This window comes from Dicentrarchus labrax, unplaced genomic scaffold (genome assembly GCF_905237075.1).
Source record: "Dicentrarchus labrax unplaced genomic scaffold, dlabrax2021, whole genome shotgun sequence".
Classification (NCBI taxonomy): Eukaryota; Metazoa; Chordata; class Actinopteri; family Moronidae; genus Dicentrarchus; species Dicentrarchus labrax.
Window position 1 is genome coordinate 23,364,033 of NW_026136705.1, and position 20,848 is coordinate 23,384,880.

Here is a 20,848-nt window from a genome sequence, read left to right on the forward strand (position 1 = left end):
TATGACGGATTATGCTGGCGCCATCGCTTTTCTGGGTCAGTGGGGTCGCTTCCAGCAAGTCGTCTTCTTCCTGCTCTGTGCCAGCATCGTGCCCAATGGATTTGGTGCCTTCACCCTTGTTTTCCTGGCAGACATACCGAATCACCACTGCGTTGTCCCTGACGTCAACCTGACCGACGACTGGCTTAAAAGCATCATACCGGTAAAGGTGAGACTGGCACAGCTGCTTTCACGGGACGGAAAAAAAAGGGAAGGCCAAATGAAAGAAAATGTGCCTTATTAAGACCATGCTTATTGAACTTTTTCACTTATGTATTTGTTTCTGCATCTGCAGTATAAGTCAACTCATACAGAGGCTGTTAAAGCAATATGGCAACATTTAGTACATAGTTGTCAGCGCTATACACAATACAGGTATAGGGCATCTGCCACAGAAATGTTACCAATAAGGTTTGTGTCATTGTGACTGTGAGGTGGTGAATGGGGAACAGGAGCTGAGCAGATGCAGCAGATACAGGCTAGATGTGGTCAGGAATCTCTCTGCTCAGGGACTCATTCCTGGCAGAGATGTCAACCTCACAGACCTGGAGCAGGAGGGCTGTGTGGACGGGTGGAGCTACAGCAGAGACATCTACCAGTCCACTATAGTCTCAGAGGTAGTGTGTGTTTACATGTGTGTGTTTGTGTGCCTAAGAATGTGAATGAGCTCATGTTACTGTCAGTCTTTTCTTAGTCTCCCTCTTCTTCTTCCTCAGTCTGTTCCCTCTACAGCATTTGAATGTGTCTATTGTATTTATTGTATGTATGCATCTGTTGTTCAGTAATTATTTCATTGTCAAGTGAGTGACCCATTTCCTATGATCCAATAATACCTACATCATACGAGTACACCAGAAACAGCACTGTGAACACACCTAGAGTCAGTCACTACACCTGCCGATGCTTGCCCATTATTGTACCTATGAGAAGAATCCCTTCACAAGCAAATGTAAGCATTGTTATAGCTTTATGTTCAAAGGACCAGTGTGTGGGATTTAGTGGCATTTAGCAGTATAGTTGCAGATGACAAACCGCTCAGTAGGTGATTATAGACTAATAAAAACATACCTATGAATATGATGTCAAATTTCTGCCAGTAGATCCTCTTAAATGTTACACAACAAACCTTTAATTATCATTATACTTTGCATTCATGAGTTGCTCCAACTTGTCTTTTTAATGGTTTGCTTTCGAATGTAACTCCAGTGTGTTTTATATGCCGTATGTAAGTTATGCAACAAAAAAAACAAGTTCCGCCGGTTTTTGTGTAACGAAATGTTCTTACATCTGTAATACGATGCTAACATCTGCTAACACATCATCATAGGTAAGGACAGTCAACAACAAGGAAACACAAAGGTTCAAATACAGTACCACAGATGAAGAAGTAAGTGTATAACCCATATTTAGTATGTTTAATTAGTAATGTAACTCTTCCAGTTTGACCTGGTGTGCAGTGAGCAGTGGAAGCAGCCACTGACCTCCACAGTTTTCTTCCTGGGAGTGCTTTTTGGATCCTTCTTCTCAGGACAGCTATCAGACAGGTAGTGATATACAGTATATACAATACATGCAGTGTTTTTACCCTTTTGTACTGTACAGTAGTTCCGGACACTAAACCACTAATTTCAGAGGTGTTGCTGTACCTCGTTCATTGACACCTATGGCATAATAACAAAACAAAAAGAGGCTTCACTTATCCTCATAAGAATAATGTCAGGAATGGAACAGATGAAGAACAGGTGTTATAGCTGACCTAGTGAACCCAAGTGTGAGACACAGAGAGGCAAAGAGACTGGAGTTAAAGGTTACGAAATACGTAATGGAGGAGGGGGTGCATAACAGCAGCATAAATGAACTGAAGGCAGAGTGAGAGAATCATATTTAGAAATACAGCAGCAAGATGATAGGCTAACAATGACGGTGTGTCACTGTGCTATTGGATAGATGTGACGAGCTGATGAGAACAGTTGGTATCACAATTGAAGGCCCCTGATAATGACAGCAAAGACATTATGCATGGGGATGCGTGAGAGGAGTGATTAACTATAAATGAGAAATTAACTATACCCTATATGCAAAAGAATGGTCCTCCTGCCTGAACTTTCACTACTTTTCACTTAATGAAGGTTACAGGAAATGAGAAAAGTAGAGTGGCTTGAAACACAGACAGAGTAAGCAGGAACTGAGTGGCAGCTGGTGAGGATCTGCAGAGAGAGAAACTGTAGACTTGACAATGGTGAAGGCCATGACAAGATGACAGTTATCCTTTTGTGGCGATGTAAGCATTAAATTACACAGTTGTAATAAAAAGAAAGAAACTGGTTTTGTGGCTTTGTGTTGCTTTGCCAGTTGCTTTCTAGATCTTGTACAGACCTATTCCAATGTGAGGTTACAATGCAGTGCTGTATTATGTAATATAACATTAAGTGGTGCTGTGTTGCATTTTTGTCAGTGCTATATGATACCTCATCTCTCTCTCTCTCTCTCTCTCTCTCTCTCTCTCTCTCTCTCTCTCTCTCTCTCTCTCTCTCTCTCTACAAATCAAGACTATTTGTTTGTGTTACTTCTCCGTCTCTGCCTTCTACCCCTTAGCCATTTGAGTACCAAATGAAGAGGGAGCACGCATGTATGCAAACACAGACAATTAACCTACTCTTGTATTGTATAATATGTCATCTATAGCTCCTTCAAGATGCTGTGTATTCAAATAAAAAAAGACCGCCACTTATTTCCATGAAAAAAATAATTGTATATATTTATAAAATAAAGTGTAATAAGTTCTTCAACCAAACCGGCCATATTATCTGGCAACTTTGAACCTCTGAAAGGACCAGTGTATAAGATTTAAAAGGGTATATTGTCAGACATGGAATGTAATATTCCTAAATATGTTTTCATTAGTGTATGATAACGTGAAAATATAATTTATTGTGTTTTCATTATTTGCTCCAGTTCTAGACTGTATTCAAATAGCCAGGGATGTAAATAAGGCAAGGATTCTGATTTGGTCATACATTATCATATAACCTTTCAGGAGTCAGGTTGTTAACATAAAATGTATGAGGATATTGTTACTTTGTCGGCTCCAGTTAGTTATGAATTTTTATGTTTTTACCAGGCAAATTATGTAATAACTTTATCTTGAATAATAATAACTTTAAAAAAATTTTTTGACAGTTATTACATTAATGACTTTTGTTATATTAAGAATAGAAAAACGATTACATTATTGTCAGTTACTAAATTAACAGTAGTTACTTCAGTATTGGCTGCTACATGGGCATGTGATTATACTATATTTAGCCTTGGAATACCGTATAACATTTGACATTTTTATCCAAATAATTTTAAAGCGCATTTAATATATTTTGTTGAGCACATTTGCCAGTTGTGTAGAAGAAAAACAATTGCCCTTTGTGTTCATTAAATGTACTTTGGTGATGATTTATGTCTAATTTTATTTTCTCTTAATAGATTTGGAAGGAAACCTGTTCTTTTTGCAACCATGGCAGTTCAAACGGTTTTTACCTTTATTCAAGTCTTCTCTGTTTCGTGGATTATGTTCACCATCCTCCTCTTCATCAATGGTTTGGGACAGATGTCCAACTTTGTAGCTGCTTTAGTGCTGGGTACATATGAACATTCTATAAATACTGCCACAATACTTTCACACATTTGTCAGATTTTGAATATATGTGGATACAGATAATTTAATTTGTTTAAAAACATTCTGTACATATCTCCTTGCTTTTTACTTGTTCATTTGTCCCTTCCTTTGTATTTTCTTTATCTCTGTGTGCAGGCGCGGAGATCTTGACTAGCAATGTAAGAGTCCTTTACTCATCTATGGGCACATGTTTAGGCTTTGTTGTTGGCTACATGATGCTGCCTCTCTTCGCTTACTTTTTAAGGGATTGGAAATCTCTTCTGTTGGCTTTGTCTGTGCCTGGCCTGGCCTACCTCCCCCTCTGGTGGTAGGTTGCATTCACTACAAGAAAGCTTACCATGAATTACCAGTTTTATTTTGTTTTTTGTCTCTTACAATGGGAGAGTTTTGTGCATTTCGGTCGGTATTTATGGTAATAAAAAAAATCTTAAAGCTGATTTGCAGACTGACTAAATAATTGGCCTCTCAGTGTTGCTTAAAACTCAATTTCAAGTTAAACACCAGTTGAAACCACAGACAAGACAGAAAATGCCTACCAATACAAGTGTTAAACTAAAGTCTAGGATGATTATATGGCCCTGTAATCTGCATTCAGATGGTAAGACTTGATTATATGATTTTAGACCTGCCATTTTGAAAAAGGTGCATTTTGATCATGATTAATGACTGATTTACTCTTGTCTGGTGGTTATTTGGTTATACAGTTATTGCTGCCTGTGCAACAAATTGCCCTTCAGGGAAAATGAAGCTATCCTTGATCCACACTGCACCTCTCTGTCTGTTGTGTACTGAGGCAGGTTCATCCCAGAGTCTCCTCGGTGGTTGCTCTCTCAGGGAAGAGTGGAGGAGGCAGAGGCCATAGTGAGAAAGGCCTCTAAGTGGAACAAAGTTCAGGCTCCGAGGGTCATCTTTAAAGATTACAGTGTAAGTTGACTTTGACATAAATCATGCAGGGCTACAAACAGGAGCTGAAGACACTCAACAGTCTTAAAAACGTCTCGGACATAAATTTATAGTTAACACTGAAAACTAGAAATGTATGAAGGAGATGATTCCTTTGACATTCCCTTCTTGCCCATTTTGAGGTAAACGTAAAAAAAAAAATTTAATCAACAAGAAATGTTATTTGAAAAATAAATAAATGAACCTAATCCTGGGGGAACTTTAATTCTGTAAATCCTGCACCTTGTTTGCACTCACTACAAAACAATTATCTTATCGCTTTCAGGTGTGTTGCATTGGGTGTCAACAAAACAGCCAGGACCCACTAGAGGTTATTTGAATCAGTCTAGTCATTTCAAAAGCAAATTCTACACACATCTAATTAACCTATGTAATTTGATCTCACGTTAAACAGTTAGTATATTTTAAACAAAAATGAAATTAGATTTATATAGATACAAAACACATTCTCAGTCAGGTATTTTAGGACATATAGTATGTTGAGCCAATAAATTTGCTATTTTATAAACCATGTCAAGTTCTCTCAAAACATCATGAGAGAACATCATCTAGCATCAGGATATTATAGACACATTTGTATTTGTGTCTGAAAATCACTTCCACCACACAAGGCTGAGACTTGAGATTTTATATCTATCTTGCAGGTTAAAAAGACAGAGTCTAAAGAACACCACAGTATCTTCGACCTGGTGAGGAAGAGCAGCATCAGAAGCACAACGCTCATTCTCTGCTTGGTGAGGTGAGTGTGTGAATGTATTGCTCACCATGAAGTCTCAGTGAGATTCATAATAATATGTATACATGTACAGTTCTTGTCTATGTTAGGAGTGAAGAGCTTGGGTCTAATGGTTATAATTTGCCACCACATAGTATTGGTGGCATCAATCAATACTTTTCATGTATTCCGTTTTTTCATCATTATCTTTGTCATCTTTGTCTTACCCAGTTTCACTTTGACTACTGGGTACTACAGTCTGTCCTTCAACACATCTCAACTCCATGCTGACCCCTACATCAGTTGTTTCATCTCAGCAGCTGTCGAGATACCAGCGTACATTTCCAGCTGGCTGGCTCTGCGATACCTTCCACGACGACTGTCTGTCATCTGTACCTTGCTTCTTGGAGCAGTGTCACTGTTCTTAATTCAACTGGTGCCTCAACGTAAGCAGGAAGAAAATACACTCATATTAACTAAAGACTGAGACTTTTTTGCCTTAAATTAACTAATTCAAACGGGCACATCTCTGCATCCCAGCCCCTCATTTCCCTGTTGAACGCCTGGGCCTTTATTCAGAATTATTCTTGATGGAAAGTGATGGTCCATGCGGTGAAATCCAGAGACATTATCCGATTTTACGATTAGGGAATAACTGATCATATAAACTCTTAGTGACTTGATCATTTCTTAATAGTAAGCAACAGGAATAAATTATATGTCCTGCATTAATTCATGCATTAAATCACCACGAGTCAGCCATTAGTTTACATTACTTAAGCATGTGTTTTGTAACCTGATTGCATAAAGTGTTCCTGGAGGAGAAAGTGGCTGCATGATACATACTCAAACAGTGAATATGTGTTAATCAAGTGCTACAGACTCAATCAGAGTGTGTATGTGTTTCTATTCTGTTGTATTAAGTTAAAAAAAACAAGCGCTTTCCTTATTCTTTAGATCTGTCAATTATATCTGTTGCACTGGAGATGTTGGGTAAATATGCTATTACCACTGGTACCTCCCTGATGTTTGCCTACACATCAGAGCTTTACCCTACAGTGCTCAGGAACACAGCAACAGGAACATGCACCACAGTTTCCAGAGTGGGAAGCTGCATTACACCCTTTTTGTTAAAGCTGAGTGAGTAAACTGGGTTTTGACAGTAATTATTACCATTAGTTTTTATTTTTATTAATTAAGCATACGCACTGATGCTGACCTATCCAAACTTCCCCTTCTCCTTTTCTAGGTGTATACTTTAAGTATCTTCCTTACATTACATTGGGGACTCTGGCTGTTGTGGCTGCCTTTGCCACTCTCTACCTCCCGGAGAGTTTTGGACGACCTCTACCTGAAACTATACAACAGATGCATCAAAGAGAAGGGTAAGCTATTTAAGAGAAATGCACCTTTTTATGAAGCTGCTCCTGCGCCAAATACTTTACTTTCTGTTATACTGCTGAATTTGTTCCTATTATGCAGTATCCCAAATTCATTTCATCATTTTATTTGTGTCCGGCTGTACCATTTATAACTTTGAGTGGGGCCGTTGCAACAATGTTATTAATTAGCTTATTAGTGAATCTGATTATACACTATGTGCAATTATACATGTACAGTAGGAGTTCAATATTCACAGTAGAAAATAAATATCAAAGCACGGTAGAAATAAATCTGCGTCATAGACTTTATATAATTTTTAGTGTGTCCCTCTAGTTACATATCTTTAAAGAGAGTGAAGTTGACAAATTAATTTGGTGATTGAATAAGATAAGAAGACATATAAAACTGAAAACCCTGTAAACAGATACTTTTTGGAATTTGGCACTTTTAATTGTCATCATGTTTTTTGCTAACTAACTTTTTAACTTACTTGTACAGAATACATGCAAATTGAATTGACTAAAATTTTTCAATTTAGAGTTTGAATTTATTTTCAATGGTACACTCCAGGCTCCTTATGTTAAAATGGCTATAATCAATATTGTCATAATAACAATATATCATATGACAATGTGACAACATGTGGAAGGAGTCACTCGTGATAAACCTACAGACTCTTACAGTTCTCATAGTGTTGTTTCAGTCGCAGCAGCCAGCTTTTTTCAGCAGAAAAGCTCTATAAACGGACTGTACTCCACCTGCTCATCACCAAATGGCACCAAAGTCAGCGACAAGCTGGTGAACATGTGGAGCATTTAGCTGCTAAAGAGCTTGATATTTCCCCCAGGAGTTGATAGGGACCAAAAACTCACACTCTTCAGGTGGCCAGAAAGACGACTCCAAAATAAATGATATGTGTAAATAAGCAACAGTTAACAGTTAATAAGCTAATCAAGTTCACCACATCAGTTGAAAATGTTTGAATGTGTCTGTTGCATTCACAACTTGGTTCCGCTGCCCCCTGGTGGCGTGAAAAAATTGGTTGAAGGATTATCTTAAGACTGTCATTATATTTAAGTAGTTAAGTAATAGTCTGTTTCGTTCCACTAAATTATGTACAAAACAAATGTATGTGGTAATGAAACCAGCCACAGTAGTGAAAGCAGCTGCTTGTTTAATGATAAAGAAGTAGAGAGCAGCGAATAAATATTTATACATTTTTCTCTTCTTAGTTGCCCTGTATTCTATACATACAACTACAACCAACAAGAAAAATAATTTCTTTGTCCTTTCTCCTTATAACAGATTACAGTTTCCATGCATCACTGGAAAAGAAACCCCAATACCAGTGTCACACCTGGACAGTCCACTATGATTATCTAGTGCTTTACTGATGTAGGTCATATGATGATATTGCTATTGAGTATCATGGTTTACATTTGTTAATATTTGAACTTAAGTTTTTTAAAGTGTAGTAGGTTATTCATCAAGAACCTTGAGTTTTCCTTTTTTATGCTTTTGAAAACGAATGTGGAATTGAAATAATATAATTAAAACATGGAGTTGAGTTCTACATGTGGCTATTTTGAAGTCATTAACACAAAATATTAATTAAAAGCTGTTAATAAAGGTTTAAATGTCAGACAAATCTTACATCTCCATAACCATGTTACAAGATGTATTTTAGTTACAAGCTACAGGTTTGTTATCTTTTAATGGAAAACAACACAAAATTCTCAGGAGTTGACTGTTAATAAATGTTCCAGTAGTCAGGTGGAGGTTGAAAGGTTCATGTTTGTTGTAGAACACAAGTTCAAGCAAGTTTTTTCAGACTGGATATGGCACAAAAGCTTTGCTAGGGTGTGTACAGCAGCTCAAGTTATTTTTTAGGCATTTGTCTGGACACATATTTTACTATTGTGACTGGTATAAAGGTCACTACTATTGACACATTGCATCCATGCCAGCTATGGCTTAATACTGTAGCTATAATATTGGCCCGATTCTCAGTTCACATGAGTCCTGGGTGTGAAGAATTGCTTGAGGAAGGTACACCCCCTTTTAAATTATGTTTTGGCATTCATGTTTTTTCTAGTACAGGGCGAGGCTAGGTGGCAGGTGAGGTGAAGGCAGATTATTTTCTTTGTAGTCATCTTCTTTTGTTGTAGCACCTAAAGACCGTGGGTGGCACAGATAGGGTTTACGAACGATTATGATGACACTACACCCTAATTTCGGTGGTTAACCATATAGCAACATCACAATAGAGGTAATTAAGTGTTCCTGTTTTGGAACCTTGTTCTCATAAACGTTTCACCTCAGCAATTCCAAAAGACAACCAAGCCAAAATAAATCACATTCTTCATTCTACATTTAAACACAAAGGTCAATTGTGGATTAAAGTTTTAAATACTTCATATGGTATAACATACTCTAGTATTGGGATCACTGCTGGAAAAAAGGTGATCTATTTAGTGATAGTTTAAGTTGAAAAATACTGTAGGAGTCATGAAGCTGTATATATATGTGTTCCTTATGTGTTGTTTAGGTTGTGTGTTAGTCCTCATGTAGACGGACATCCTGTCGTGGTTTTGTTCCTGATTTAAGCCCATTTTATGTCAGTTATCTTTCTTTGCATGAGGAATTACACACCCAGACCTACAATGATAAGTAAATCTTGCAGATAATTCTTTTAATATAACCACCAAAAACAGTCATCATCATCACTCTGACAGGAGATGAAAGGAGTGAAAACATTTTCAAACATCTTAGTTTTTTAGCACACTAAACCAAAAGTTTGTTCGTCTTTTGTCCCTACAGCAAGTCCCTGGGAAGTGCCCCTACATTCATTTCGAAAATCAATTCAATTCAGAATGATAGCTTGAAAAATGTCAAACAATTTTTGTCTGTGAGTTTGATAAGTAGTTGCATGAGAATGTGTTAATGCTGTGGATCTATATTATTGTAATAGGTTTGTAATGACCTGCTGCCAATTGACTTCATGTGTGTTTGAGAAAGTCCTAGATCATTGACCAGGTGCCCCCGTGAAGTAACCCATACATATGGTGACTCATTATGCATACTTCACACTTCAAGGAAAATCCAACATTGAGTGAAAAGTTTGCACACATTTATTTTTTGCAGCCCTGTAATGTATTTAATAGAAATATTTAAAATAAAACTTAATATTTTTTGTTCTTTGTGTGCGAGTCCTCCCTTGCTGCATTGTTGCTTTTTCCCTGACTACTACACCAGAGAAGAAGACAAAGGAGTTTTTTAAGTCATAATTCCTACTATTTACTGTTCTTATAATTTAAAATTCCTATCAGAAAATGTCAATGACTACAATTTAGGCTACATTACATGAAGCTTGACTTATTTGCTTATACTTATGTGCTTGAACATATATCATTATTTTGGAGTAAATTAAATTGTTCTGGAAAGAAAGATGTATACAAAATATTCACAAGCCACTGTGAAAAAATGAAAAATTAAAGTGTTAAATGTGAAGCTAAAGGTGCAGTTGTACCATAAAACCTTAAATGTGGCTTCTAGTTGTGATTACATTGACATCAGAATATTACAAACCTTTTATGTATATTTACCGAGCCTATTTTCATCATTTGCATCAGTGAACAGCCGTAATATGTGAGTATGGTAAAAACTGCATTGGTGCTGAACATGCATAATGCACGGAAGATTATGACACTTTTCATTTCATAGTATTTTGATGCTTTCATAGAAAAAAAACATTTCTCAAGGTACCATTATATAGTTTGAATAAGTGTCATGTTCCGTGGTCCAACACGGACAGAGACATGATGTTTGTCCAGTTATTTGCTTCAAGCCGGATATCAGTGCTTCTCCTCGTTCCTTTCAGCATTGTTTTCCTTTTCCTCAGTGTGTGTGAGTGTGTAAGGTGTCTTCCGACAACATCTAGAGTAAAACAACACAGTGATACAGTTACAGTCATGATTCACAGAATACAGAAAAGTGTTGTCCAAGCCTGTTTATAAACTTAATGTAGGTGAATTTGGCGGGAAGCTGAACTCAGTTTTGCTCAAATTTTCCTGACCACTGACAGTATATGCTTGTGGTGCTCACTCTGTATTTTTAATACCACTGAGGATTGAATACACTATAATCTGTTTAAAGGAACAGTTCAGCATTTTGGGAAATACGTGTATTCACTTTCTGGTGGAAAGTTGGATGAGAAGATCAAAACTGATCTCAATACCAAAGTGGTATCGATCTAGACAAAAAAGCGAAGAAGCATATTTCCAAAAATGTTTTGTGTGTCAAATTTTGGTTTTAGTGTGTTATTTGCCATCTGGTTACACGTAATTGTGGCTGTGGTGGGTGTATGACTTATGTAAAAACCTGATTGCAGATGAGTGTACATCTTGGAGAGCACATGAACTGCCAGTAGTTACTTATTGAGCGGCTTCAATCTCTCATCTTTTTACAGTTTAAATTCTATCCAGTTTGAACTGGATTGCAAAACAGTCAAAGAAAGTAAAGTTAATCATTTGGCACCTGAACAACAAAATAACCAGATTTGAGTATGAGTGCAAAAAAGTCATAGCATCTGTTATATCCTGCATAACTTTTACATATAAAGTGACTTCTGAGGTGCATGGGGGTTTTCCATCAACTAGGTAAAAAACTAGGTGTGTAACTTTAAATATATTAAATTTTAAATAAAAACTGGATACAGTACTGTCTCAAACACAGACAAACTTACTGAAACTATGCTCAAATCAACATAAAAATTGACAACTGTACAAAAATATAAACTGATGATCAATCTAAATCCATAATAATGCTGGTCTCTAAGAGACACCATGACAGGGAGGTTGTAGTCTTACCCGGGGAAGTGTTGCATGTGAGTGATGGTGTCGGGTAGAGGCATTCCATAGCTCTCAGGCAGCAGGAGACTCAGCAACCCTGACATAGCTGTAAGGCTTCCCATGAGGATGTAAGGCAGTGAAACGGAATAGCTTCCTGTGGCAACACATCAAAGGAGGACAAGACGGTGAAAAACAACCTTGGTTACAATGGTACCGAGGAGCAGTTAAGAAAAGTTGGAGAGACTTAAAGAAGTTTGATGTGTAGTAGCTGAAATCCAATCCACTAAATCTTAAAAGACACTTTAAATTTTAAGTGAAAGCTTTGGGATTTTCAGCAGACTGATCTATCTGATCTGACTGCAAATCAAGTCTGCTTTTATGTTTTTGTTCTGGTGAGTTTTGTTCTTGTTTTTGTTTCTGTAGAGGCACCAGCTTCTTGTTAGCCTCTCGTTTCGTTAGTGCAAGTCAGTTGGGAGATAAACAGCTTTTCTCAGCTTTCCACCGCATTAGCGAACAGGGCGATCAAAACAGAGAAAGAAATGTGGGTATAAGTAAAAAGAACTGTATATTTAGGATGCTCCTATAGCAAGCTCGCACTCATCCCACAACAGACAGCTCATTAAGAGGAGTGAACTTTCTGTACTTTTAGCAGAGGTAACAACATCCTTACTCAAGTAAATGAAGTAGGGGGCAATGATGCTGCCTATTCTGGAGGCCATAGAGCAGGCGCCCACAGCAGTATTCCTCAGTACGGTTGGGTAGAGTTCTGCTGTGTATGCGTACACGATTGCGAATGCTGTCGTCACTGCAAACTTCCCCATCATCTCGAGTGTTATGGCTACATAAATCATGTCTAGAGGGAATAAAGAATATCTCAAATTAAATGGTATATCTGCATGTTAACAAGTAAACATTTTGCATTTCAAGATAATATATAATGATATACTGTTAATGATCTTACATGAACAAACAGCAATCAATGCTATATTTATCTAGTTTTTAAAAGTTGCCCATTGAAGTGTCATACCTCCTGGTATGAGCTGTATTAAGAGTAGAAACACTCCTCCCATGAAGAGAGTTAAGAAAAGACTCAGTCGTCTGGAACACCAGCGAAACATAACCCATGACAAAGTGTAAGCTGGCATCTCTACCAGAGCTGACAGGAAGCAGTTGAAGTACGCGTTGCCATGAAGGTTTGACGTGTTCAGGGAAAGGGCAAAGTAGGCGATGGTGAGAGTGTTCCTGTGGGGATAATGTTTAAGCATAAATATCAAACTAGAAGATGTTTCTTATCCTGTGTAGCTCTGTGTGATGACACTAGTTTAACAGACATTGGATTAGAAAACTAGGAAACTTTTTATGACTGGATAAAGTTAGTAATTCCTACAATTGTAGAAGAAATTATATTAAATTTAGAGCTTATCCACCTGTTATGATTGGCTCACGACTTTTCTGCAAGACTAAACAGAACCTGTTCCTAAATGAAACAAAAATCAAACTGCATCTGTTTTCAGATTCAGTGAGGAAGGGAGCACAGGCAAAATACAGGCATACTGTGCAGTTACAAAACCTGATTTTGATCTTGGTTGCAGGCTTCACAGCACCTGACAGGTCATTATTTGTTATTAGTGAAATGGGCTGACATGTGGTCAAAGGTGATGCATGAACAGGCTGAAACTGTGTGTGTATGTATGTGTTTGTAAAAGCGTAAGAGTGTCTGCACAGTACATGTCAGGATGTGTGTGTATTTTTGCGTGTTGGGTCACTGTACTGAATGTGGAGGTCAGGTGGGACAGCAGGGACTCACCAGACCAACCACAGCGTGACAGAGATCCAGCGGATGTTCGGAGAACGAAGCAGGTCACAGATGTTGTGGGCCTTCATATTCTCAGATTGAAGTTCTTTCTGTGGGGCAGCGGAACACGTGGAACAATAAACACTTAAGCAGAGCCATGAGTCTGGAAATTATTTCATTATAGAGAAGCTTGTGAATGCATGGCTACTTGCTGAGTGAACACATGTATGTGCACGTGTTCACACTTATAGTATCCAAATGCCAAAAATAGGATTAATAGATGGAAAATCCAGTATCAGTCAGGTTATAATTAGAATGCTTCATGTTTGTACCTTCATCCCACTGACATTTTGTTGCAGTCAGTTATCAATGATGCTACCATATTATATGTATTATTCATGCATTAATGTGACTGCTTTCACACAGCATGTCAACCTGCGTAACTTGTGGTGGACTTTGATTCTGGATTTTGAACAGAAAACAAGCAAAAATTCTGCATGTAGCAGTACAAAAATGCTGCCAGAAATAGAAAAAGAAATACCCACCCCACACAAATCACTACATTATGGACTGGTTTGACATACATCTCCTCTGGTCTGCTGCCAGTTTCCAGCAGAGAGCAAAGATTAGGGGTACAATGTTTGTCAAGAATGTAAAACAATATTACTAGATGACATACATATATAAACATAGAGCAGGACTGTTGAGTGGATTCTATAGTAAATTATGTTTCATTTATCTTCCAAAGTGATAAAACTTTCTGACTCATGCAGATGGTCCATTGTCTTTCTTTCAAAGAGGAAAATGCAGGACAACATGCATCTGCACAGAGGAAAGGCCATCAATGTGGCAGTTTTGTTTCAAGAATAAAATTCACAGCTCAAAGGTCATGTGTCAGAGAGGCCATCTGGATGGAAGAATGAAATGCAAAGAAAGATGCCTTTTTACAGTTAATTTAAAACAATTAGCTATCTTCAACAAAATTTCCTCACTATAATTATAAAATAATGTTTTTTGCATGTTTTTCTTGGACTGTCAACAAGCTCCTAAATTTTGAAAATGTAAAAATTAAGTTGTAAGTAAATATACATAAAATCTATGTAAAATACTATACAATAACATAACTACCATTACAAGAAATCAGAGCTTGGTCTTGGTACATAAATGTCATTCCACCACAGTGGAGTAACCTTTGTAACTGAGGGAGATTTCCTTCAATCAAAACCTGTTTTACAGTTGAAGATTAGATATTTTGGCAAAATATTCCAGCCACATAATAAAATCTGTTGGATAAATCTTTGTAAAGTCTCAGGTAAAGTCAGCTGCCATCCAGATTAGTGTTCACTTGTGTGTAGAATAATAAATGATTATATCACACTGAGCAGTGAACCATAAAAGGGTCATTCTTGTTCACATTCCCCATCTGGGAAGTAAACATACCAAGAGAAAGCTAATCTACAATAAAAGATGGGTATAAAGATTACAGAAGAGACGTTCTCGTCGCCATTCCTCACTGGCTTTGATTCAATTCTGACTCTCCCAGTCCAACACTCATTTAATAAAATAAAAATTACCTTTTTTCTATCCTCAATAATTAATTAAATGATTCCTCTTCCTCAGCTTGGCAAAACAGACAGAAATTTGAACTTTACATCACCAATTATCTGCATTTAAAACTTTTATGCACATTTTGTATAGTGACAGATTTTGGGTTGGTGTTCCTGTGACTGTCAATGCCCTTGACTGATTTAGGTCTTTTGAGTTTTGTCTATATCCCTGAATAATGTTTTTAGAAAGCATGGTAAGATCTGGACAGCCAGAAGTCATCTTCAAGAAGGTGTCTCCAGTTCCAAGAGAAGGCAAGTAGTAACTTTAAAGCTATAGTCACATTTACCAGAAATACTGACAAACGGAGGCACAGTTCACAAAAATGTGTCAAGAATAATATGTCAGGACTTTCCACAGTGTAAAACAAAAATAAGTCCATGATGAACTAAACTCTGAGAAGCAGTCCATGGAAGCATTGCCTACATCTGGTTGTTAGTCTGTAAAGTCTGGAAAGTGCCGTGTAGCTTAGTGTTTATGCACTTACAGAAGCATGTTTTTTGGTGAAATCTCACCTGCAAAGGATCAAAGATGACTGCCGGAGGCTCAATTTTGTTCCTTTTAGCAGCATCTCTCAGTATATCTTCAGCCTCCTCTACTCTTCCCTGAGAGAGCAGCCACCGAGGAGACTCTGGGATATACCTGCCTCATGGCACAACAGAGACAGGGGTTCATTCCCCTGGAACACAGGAAAACATGCTGTACAGACGATTACTTATTCATTTAGTCTATACATTTTCTTGTCCAAGGATATGTCTCCAAATTAATTGTCTTTGCAAATATTCACCTTAGAGAAGCTGAGACCATTGGGAATGATGCCAACTGATTGACAGCTAAGATGGCTAATTGTCATCTGTTGTCCCTGGCCAGTTAAAACTCAAAAAATCTGCTAAAAATTACATATGACAGGAGATGAGACTGATCAACACGCTGTAGCACTCAGGTTCCCTGCCTGAATCCACTGAATGCACTGCTACCAGGCACTCTATACACATAACAGCACAACAGACATTTCCTTGATATTATGAATTCAGTTGACATCATAGATGGCCAATGGTTAACATCAACTCTAAAAATAAAAACCCACTCAGACAAACACACACCCACCTACCACCAGAGAGGCACATAGAGGAAGCCAGGCAGGGTGAGTCCTAGGAGAAGCATCCTCCAGTCTCTGATGAAGAAAGCAAACAGGGGCAGCAGCAAGTATCCCACACCAAAGAAAAGACACACACCCGCGGTGGAGAAAATTGTCCGAACACGTGGGCCTAATATCTCTGTTCCTGAACACAAGAAAAAGAGGGGATTCAAAACACACAAGGAATGAATTGCACAGTCTTTTGCATTATAATGAACAAGTTAGCAACTAAATACATCTGAGAATCAATGAGTAAGGGCGAACAAGTACCTAGCACAAACGCAGCCACATAATTGGAAATTTGTCCCATCCCAACAACAAAGAAGACTGCGCAGAACACAGTCCAGGATGGAGAGAAGACCTGAATGAATGTGAACACTGTCTGGACTGCCATGGTAGCAAACAAAACTTTTTTTCTCCCATATCTGAAATGGAACAAAGCACAAGTAAATAGTCCATTCTCACTGCTCTCGTTAATCTTGTATCCAGCAGCAGGCAGTTGTACACTACCTGCCCAGCACCAAACGAAAGTTAGCGACTAGCTGGTGAAGAAAGTCAAACATCTCAATCTTTTTTTCAGTTAATCAATATATTTTTAATTAGTTGATACCACCAGAGCTAAAAGAAGAGTGAATATGGGACTTACATTCACGAGGTGGCCAGAAACATGACTCCAAGGGGTTGACAGTGTTTTTCTCTTTTTTTATTTAAGATCTTTTGCCCCAAAGCAGCCAAAACTCAATTAACGCAGAATTTAAAACAATAAATTTTTGGGGAGCACTTGAACGAGTACTCCAACAATTAGCGGTGCACTCCTATAAAAGCGTCTGACTGGCAATGGATAGTTCAAAAAAGTCAATACAGCAGAACTTTTTTATTCAGCTCAGGTAAACGCACTTCTTTCTAACTCCACACCCCTATATTTGTTTCCTTCTTAAACTTGTTTTCATTCCCAACTGAGGCTGATTCAAGTGACATCACTTGAGGCAATATATCAGATTTTGCGCAGCTCCCTCTGGAGCCACAAAAGGCTTTATAACTTTTTTTCACATATGCATTTGGCTGGTACTCCCTAAGACCTGTAAACAGACTTTGACATGTAAAATCGGTGGAGTTCCCTTGAGAAGTGAGCAGGAAAACAACACCAGTGTAGTCCCGGAAATCCTGGAATATTTTTATGTTGCTGCTTCATTTATTGGGTCACAGATGTTGTGGGCCAGTATTCACATATTGCATTTGTTTTTCCATTTAAGTCAGACTATATTCATAAAGATTGTGCTTTTGCTACCAGTTTATACCATATAAAGAAAATAAGTCCTTGTAGGGGCGTATATATAGCACAGACACGGTTACACTGGGGCAATAGGGTTGGGGGCCTGTAGAGAGAGGACCTTCATCAATGTATTAGGCGGAGAATGGGCCCTTGCAAGTGATTCAGGTGGTCACAATGAAAATTTGTTTAAAAAAAGAAGTTGTGTTGTCTTGTTGCAAAGCCTTTTCAGCCATCCATCTTCCTACCGCTGGAGTGTCGAGATGGACATATAATGGACAATAATTCAAATATCTATACATGAAGTTGATTTTTTTTCCATGACCTGTCTGAGAGCTGTCCCGAAACGAAGGAGCCAGTGAGAACTCCAAAGAAGAAGAGAGAAGAAGTCAGCGGGTTCCTCCACCTGTCATCACACACCAGGTCCCACTGCAAACACACACACACACACACACGCAGTACGTAGGTCAGAGTACATCAAGTACACAAAAGTTGAATCCTGAAGTTGCAGTCTCTAAGCAAGAAAAACACAGTATACCAATTAGGCTATAGTATATATATATCCAAGATTACAATTATAAACTGTAATAATAAACAGGGGGAAACAGCATAACAGTTATAAATAACAATAGCTACTATTTTAATTAAACATTTTACTGAGACTGTTTTTCTATTTGTATGAAATTCGACGGTCAAATTTAAATTTTCTGGCGTTGTTTAACTGGATATAGGTGTCAAGGGAGGGTGAACAAAATATGAGAAACACCTGTGTTAACATATGCAAAGAAAAAAACATTTCCAGTGTGTGATATTTTTTTATTTTTTTATCTTATTTTTTTAATTCTTTTTTTAATTTTGTTTTTGTATATCTGGAAAAGGTCTCTAAATGTATTCTGACATCAAAATGATACTCACATGGAGTAGCCTAATTTAAACTCACCCATCAAGTAATTTAGTGATTTTATTCTCAGTGAGTGGATTAAAAGAAGCACATTATTCTCTGAACCATTATACTCCATGTAAAAGGTAACACCAGCAATATAACCCCCCCTCATCATGGAAGCAGCTGCAGCTTCCTCTAACAGCGCAGGTACACAAACCTCAGTGACGATGGTAGAAATGTACACGCTCCGGTCGTACTCCCACCCATCCAAGCAGCCTTCTGTTGCCACATTTGACAGGTTGACATCAACCCCGGGCAGCAAGCCTCTGTCCGAGAAACTCAGTAAATCTTCAAGTTTGTATCTGGAGCACTTGCTGGGCACCAAAGCGCCGCTGTGGTTGTCCTCCTCCAGCGGGATGCTGCTGTTCTTCCATGCTGCGGTGAGGTTGATGTGCGTGGGAATGAGGCAGCGATGGGGCGGTGTGTCGGCGACAAACACTATGGACAGGCCAGCGAAACCGTTAGGGATGATGCTCAGACAGAGAAGGTAAAACACCTGCTGCTGGAAACGTCCCCATTCCCCGAGGAAGGCTGTTGCGGTTTCATAGTCGGTCATGTTTGTGGTTGCTACACGCGCCCGGCGCACACAAAGTGGGGTAGAGTTAAAAGCAGACACGAATGAGGGACTTTGGAGTGGGCATTTCAAAAGCAGTGGTTTTGTTTGAGCTACAAAGCCATCCCACCCACTCTAAATTAATCTTTAAAGGCACAACACGAGATCCATACAGGTTTGTTTGTGCCACATTAAAAAAGCCTAAACTTCAAACTTTGCGCAGTTGAGACAAGCAAGCACATGTGATTATTATTTTTAGGCTTATACTTATAATATATCATAGTTTTTATTTTTTTTATAATATCATAATATTTTCTATTAGTAATCTTGGTAACACTTCACATCTAATCAAACAACATTTCAGCCCCCATATTGTCCCCTCCAAACACTGTATTTCAAAGGATCAAAAAGTTGAATAGCCTCCTAACCGGTATGAGATAATGTGTTTATAATGAGTCATTCAGAAGTATACCAATGAGTGGCATCACCATACACAGATATGTTTTTAAGCTCTAGCTGGAGGCACAAGAGAACTTTTTTTAACACAGCTGTATCAAAGAGCAAGCATTAAAACATATATGGATGTGTTGGAAAAGGCCATCAAGTGCAGCTGTCTCCCCTACACTATACCAGTAACTTGAGATTTTCTACACTCCCTACTTTGCACTTGTCTAACAAGACTCTGATGCACTCTGAACCCTTTTATCTCTGTAATGACAACTTTGGTTAAAGGTTAGAATGTAAAGCCCTGTGCATTCATCTGTTACAACTCCTGTCTCTCTTCCCAGACTAGCAGACACATGTGTGTGTCTGTCCGGTGCCTGTTTACCTCACATACCCTTGAACATAACATCATTTCATTGACAGCTGGTTATATGAAACATTAAAGGAATAGTTTGACTTCTTGGGAGCTATGGGATTTCTGGAGGAGCGTTAACGTAGATGAGAAGGTGGCCATCACCCTCAGGTCTGTCCGGTATATAGAAGTGAGGCTACAGTCAGCAGCCGGTTAGCCTAGCTTAGCACAAAGACTAGAAACAGGGGTAAATAGCTAGCTGGGCTCTGTCCACTAGCAAAACCTACCAACTCCTCTTAATCCGTACAAAACCCAATGGGTGAAAACAGTCATTCGCGGCTGTTAAATTAAACGTTGCTCCGTAAACCAACTCATCAGTTTAGTATTGAAGTTGCAGGGAATTTTTTCTTTTTTTCATTTTCTCCATATTTCATGCTAGTGTCATCGCAATGCATCCTATTTAAAGAGAAGGATAGCATATTCCAATACTAATCTTATATATACAAGAATAAATGAATTCTCAATGAAGTATCAATCCTGTGTTAATCTATTACTCCTCAGAGTCAAGCAGCTGCACAAACGTGATTAACATGCATGTTCCTTTGTATAGTACAAACAGTATGCTTACCCACTGACTCAAATGAATGATTATATGCATCTAGTTATTAATTCATTAGTGTTAGTTAACAAAAGTGATTGGTCATGTGAAAGAACCATAGCTTTTGAGCTGAGATAAGCTGTGCAGCCAAAAAACTTAAAACACGATATTTTTGAAAGATGTGATTTCTCAAAAATGGGCTCGAAAGGTTAGGTCGATTCACAATGACTTTATGTTCATGTCAATCAGCGAGTTCAAGCGAGCAAGTAAATTACATAGAGGTCCATTTTAGTTTATCTCCTCAGGTAATTTCATTGAAGGTGAACAATTGTTTCCACCAGAGTATTTTTTGCTTGAAATAAAAAAAACTATTGTTTATTTGAAACAATGTCTCAATCTTAGATACCCTATCCCCCACACACCAAGCAGAAAAAAAACAATGCCAGACTGAAACCTTTCATATTTAGACAATGTATGTGCTGATGGCATTCTTGTGCTCTTCTTACATGCAGGGAAGTCACTTTCTCTCA

At 38.1% G+C, this 20,848-nt stretch overlaps 2 protein-coding genes across 3 annotated transcripts; one reads left to right on the forward strand and one right to left on the reverse strand.

The window, feature by feature from the left end:
* The first annotated feature begins 1 nt into the window (after nt 1).
* LOC127363590 (solute carrier family 22 member 5) lies at nt 2-9,967 on the forward strand. 2 transcript variants are annotated; one of them, XM_051400270.1, is made up of 11 exons: nt 2-208; nt 474-656; nt 1,480-1,583; nt 3,517-3,671; nt 3,845-4,016; nt 4,507-4,633; nt 5,317-5,411; nt 5,619-5,833; nt 6,345-6,527; nt 6,637-6,772; nt 8,076-9,967. In XM_051400270.1, exons 1-11 carry the CDS (start codon nt 2-4, stop codon nt 8,143-8,145), a joined length of 1,647 nt encoding a protein of 548 aa, XP_051256230.1. In that variant the 3' UTR covers nt 8,146-9,967. The 2 variants fall into 2 exon arrangements, with proteins under 2 accessions (XP_051256230.1, XP_051256233.1); XM_051400273.1 differs by lacking the exon at nt 6,345-6,527.
* On the reverse strand, nt 9,879-19,013 carry slc22a21 (solute carrier family 22 member 21). Its single transcript, XM_051400274.1, has 10 exons — nt 18,529-19,013; nt 17,754-17,857; nt 16,429-16,583; nt 16,132-16,303; nt 15,536-15,662; nt 13,428-13,525; nt 12,648-12,862; nt 12,291-12,473; nt 11,639-11,774; nt 9,879-10,706 (listed from the first exon to the last, which is right to left on the reverse strand). Exons 1-10 carry the CDS (start codon nt 18,925-18,927, stop codon nt 10,625-10,627), a joined length of 1,671 nt encoding a protein of 556 aa, XP_051256234.1. The 5' UTR covers nt 18,928-19,013; the 3' UTR covers nt 9,879-10,624.
* Between the last annotated feature and the right edge of the window lie 1,835 nt (nt 19,014-20,848).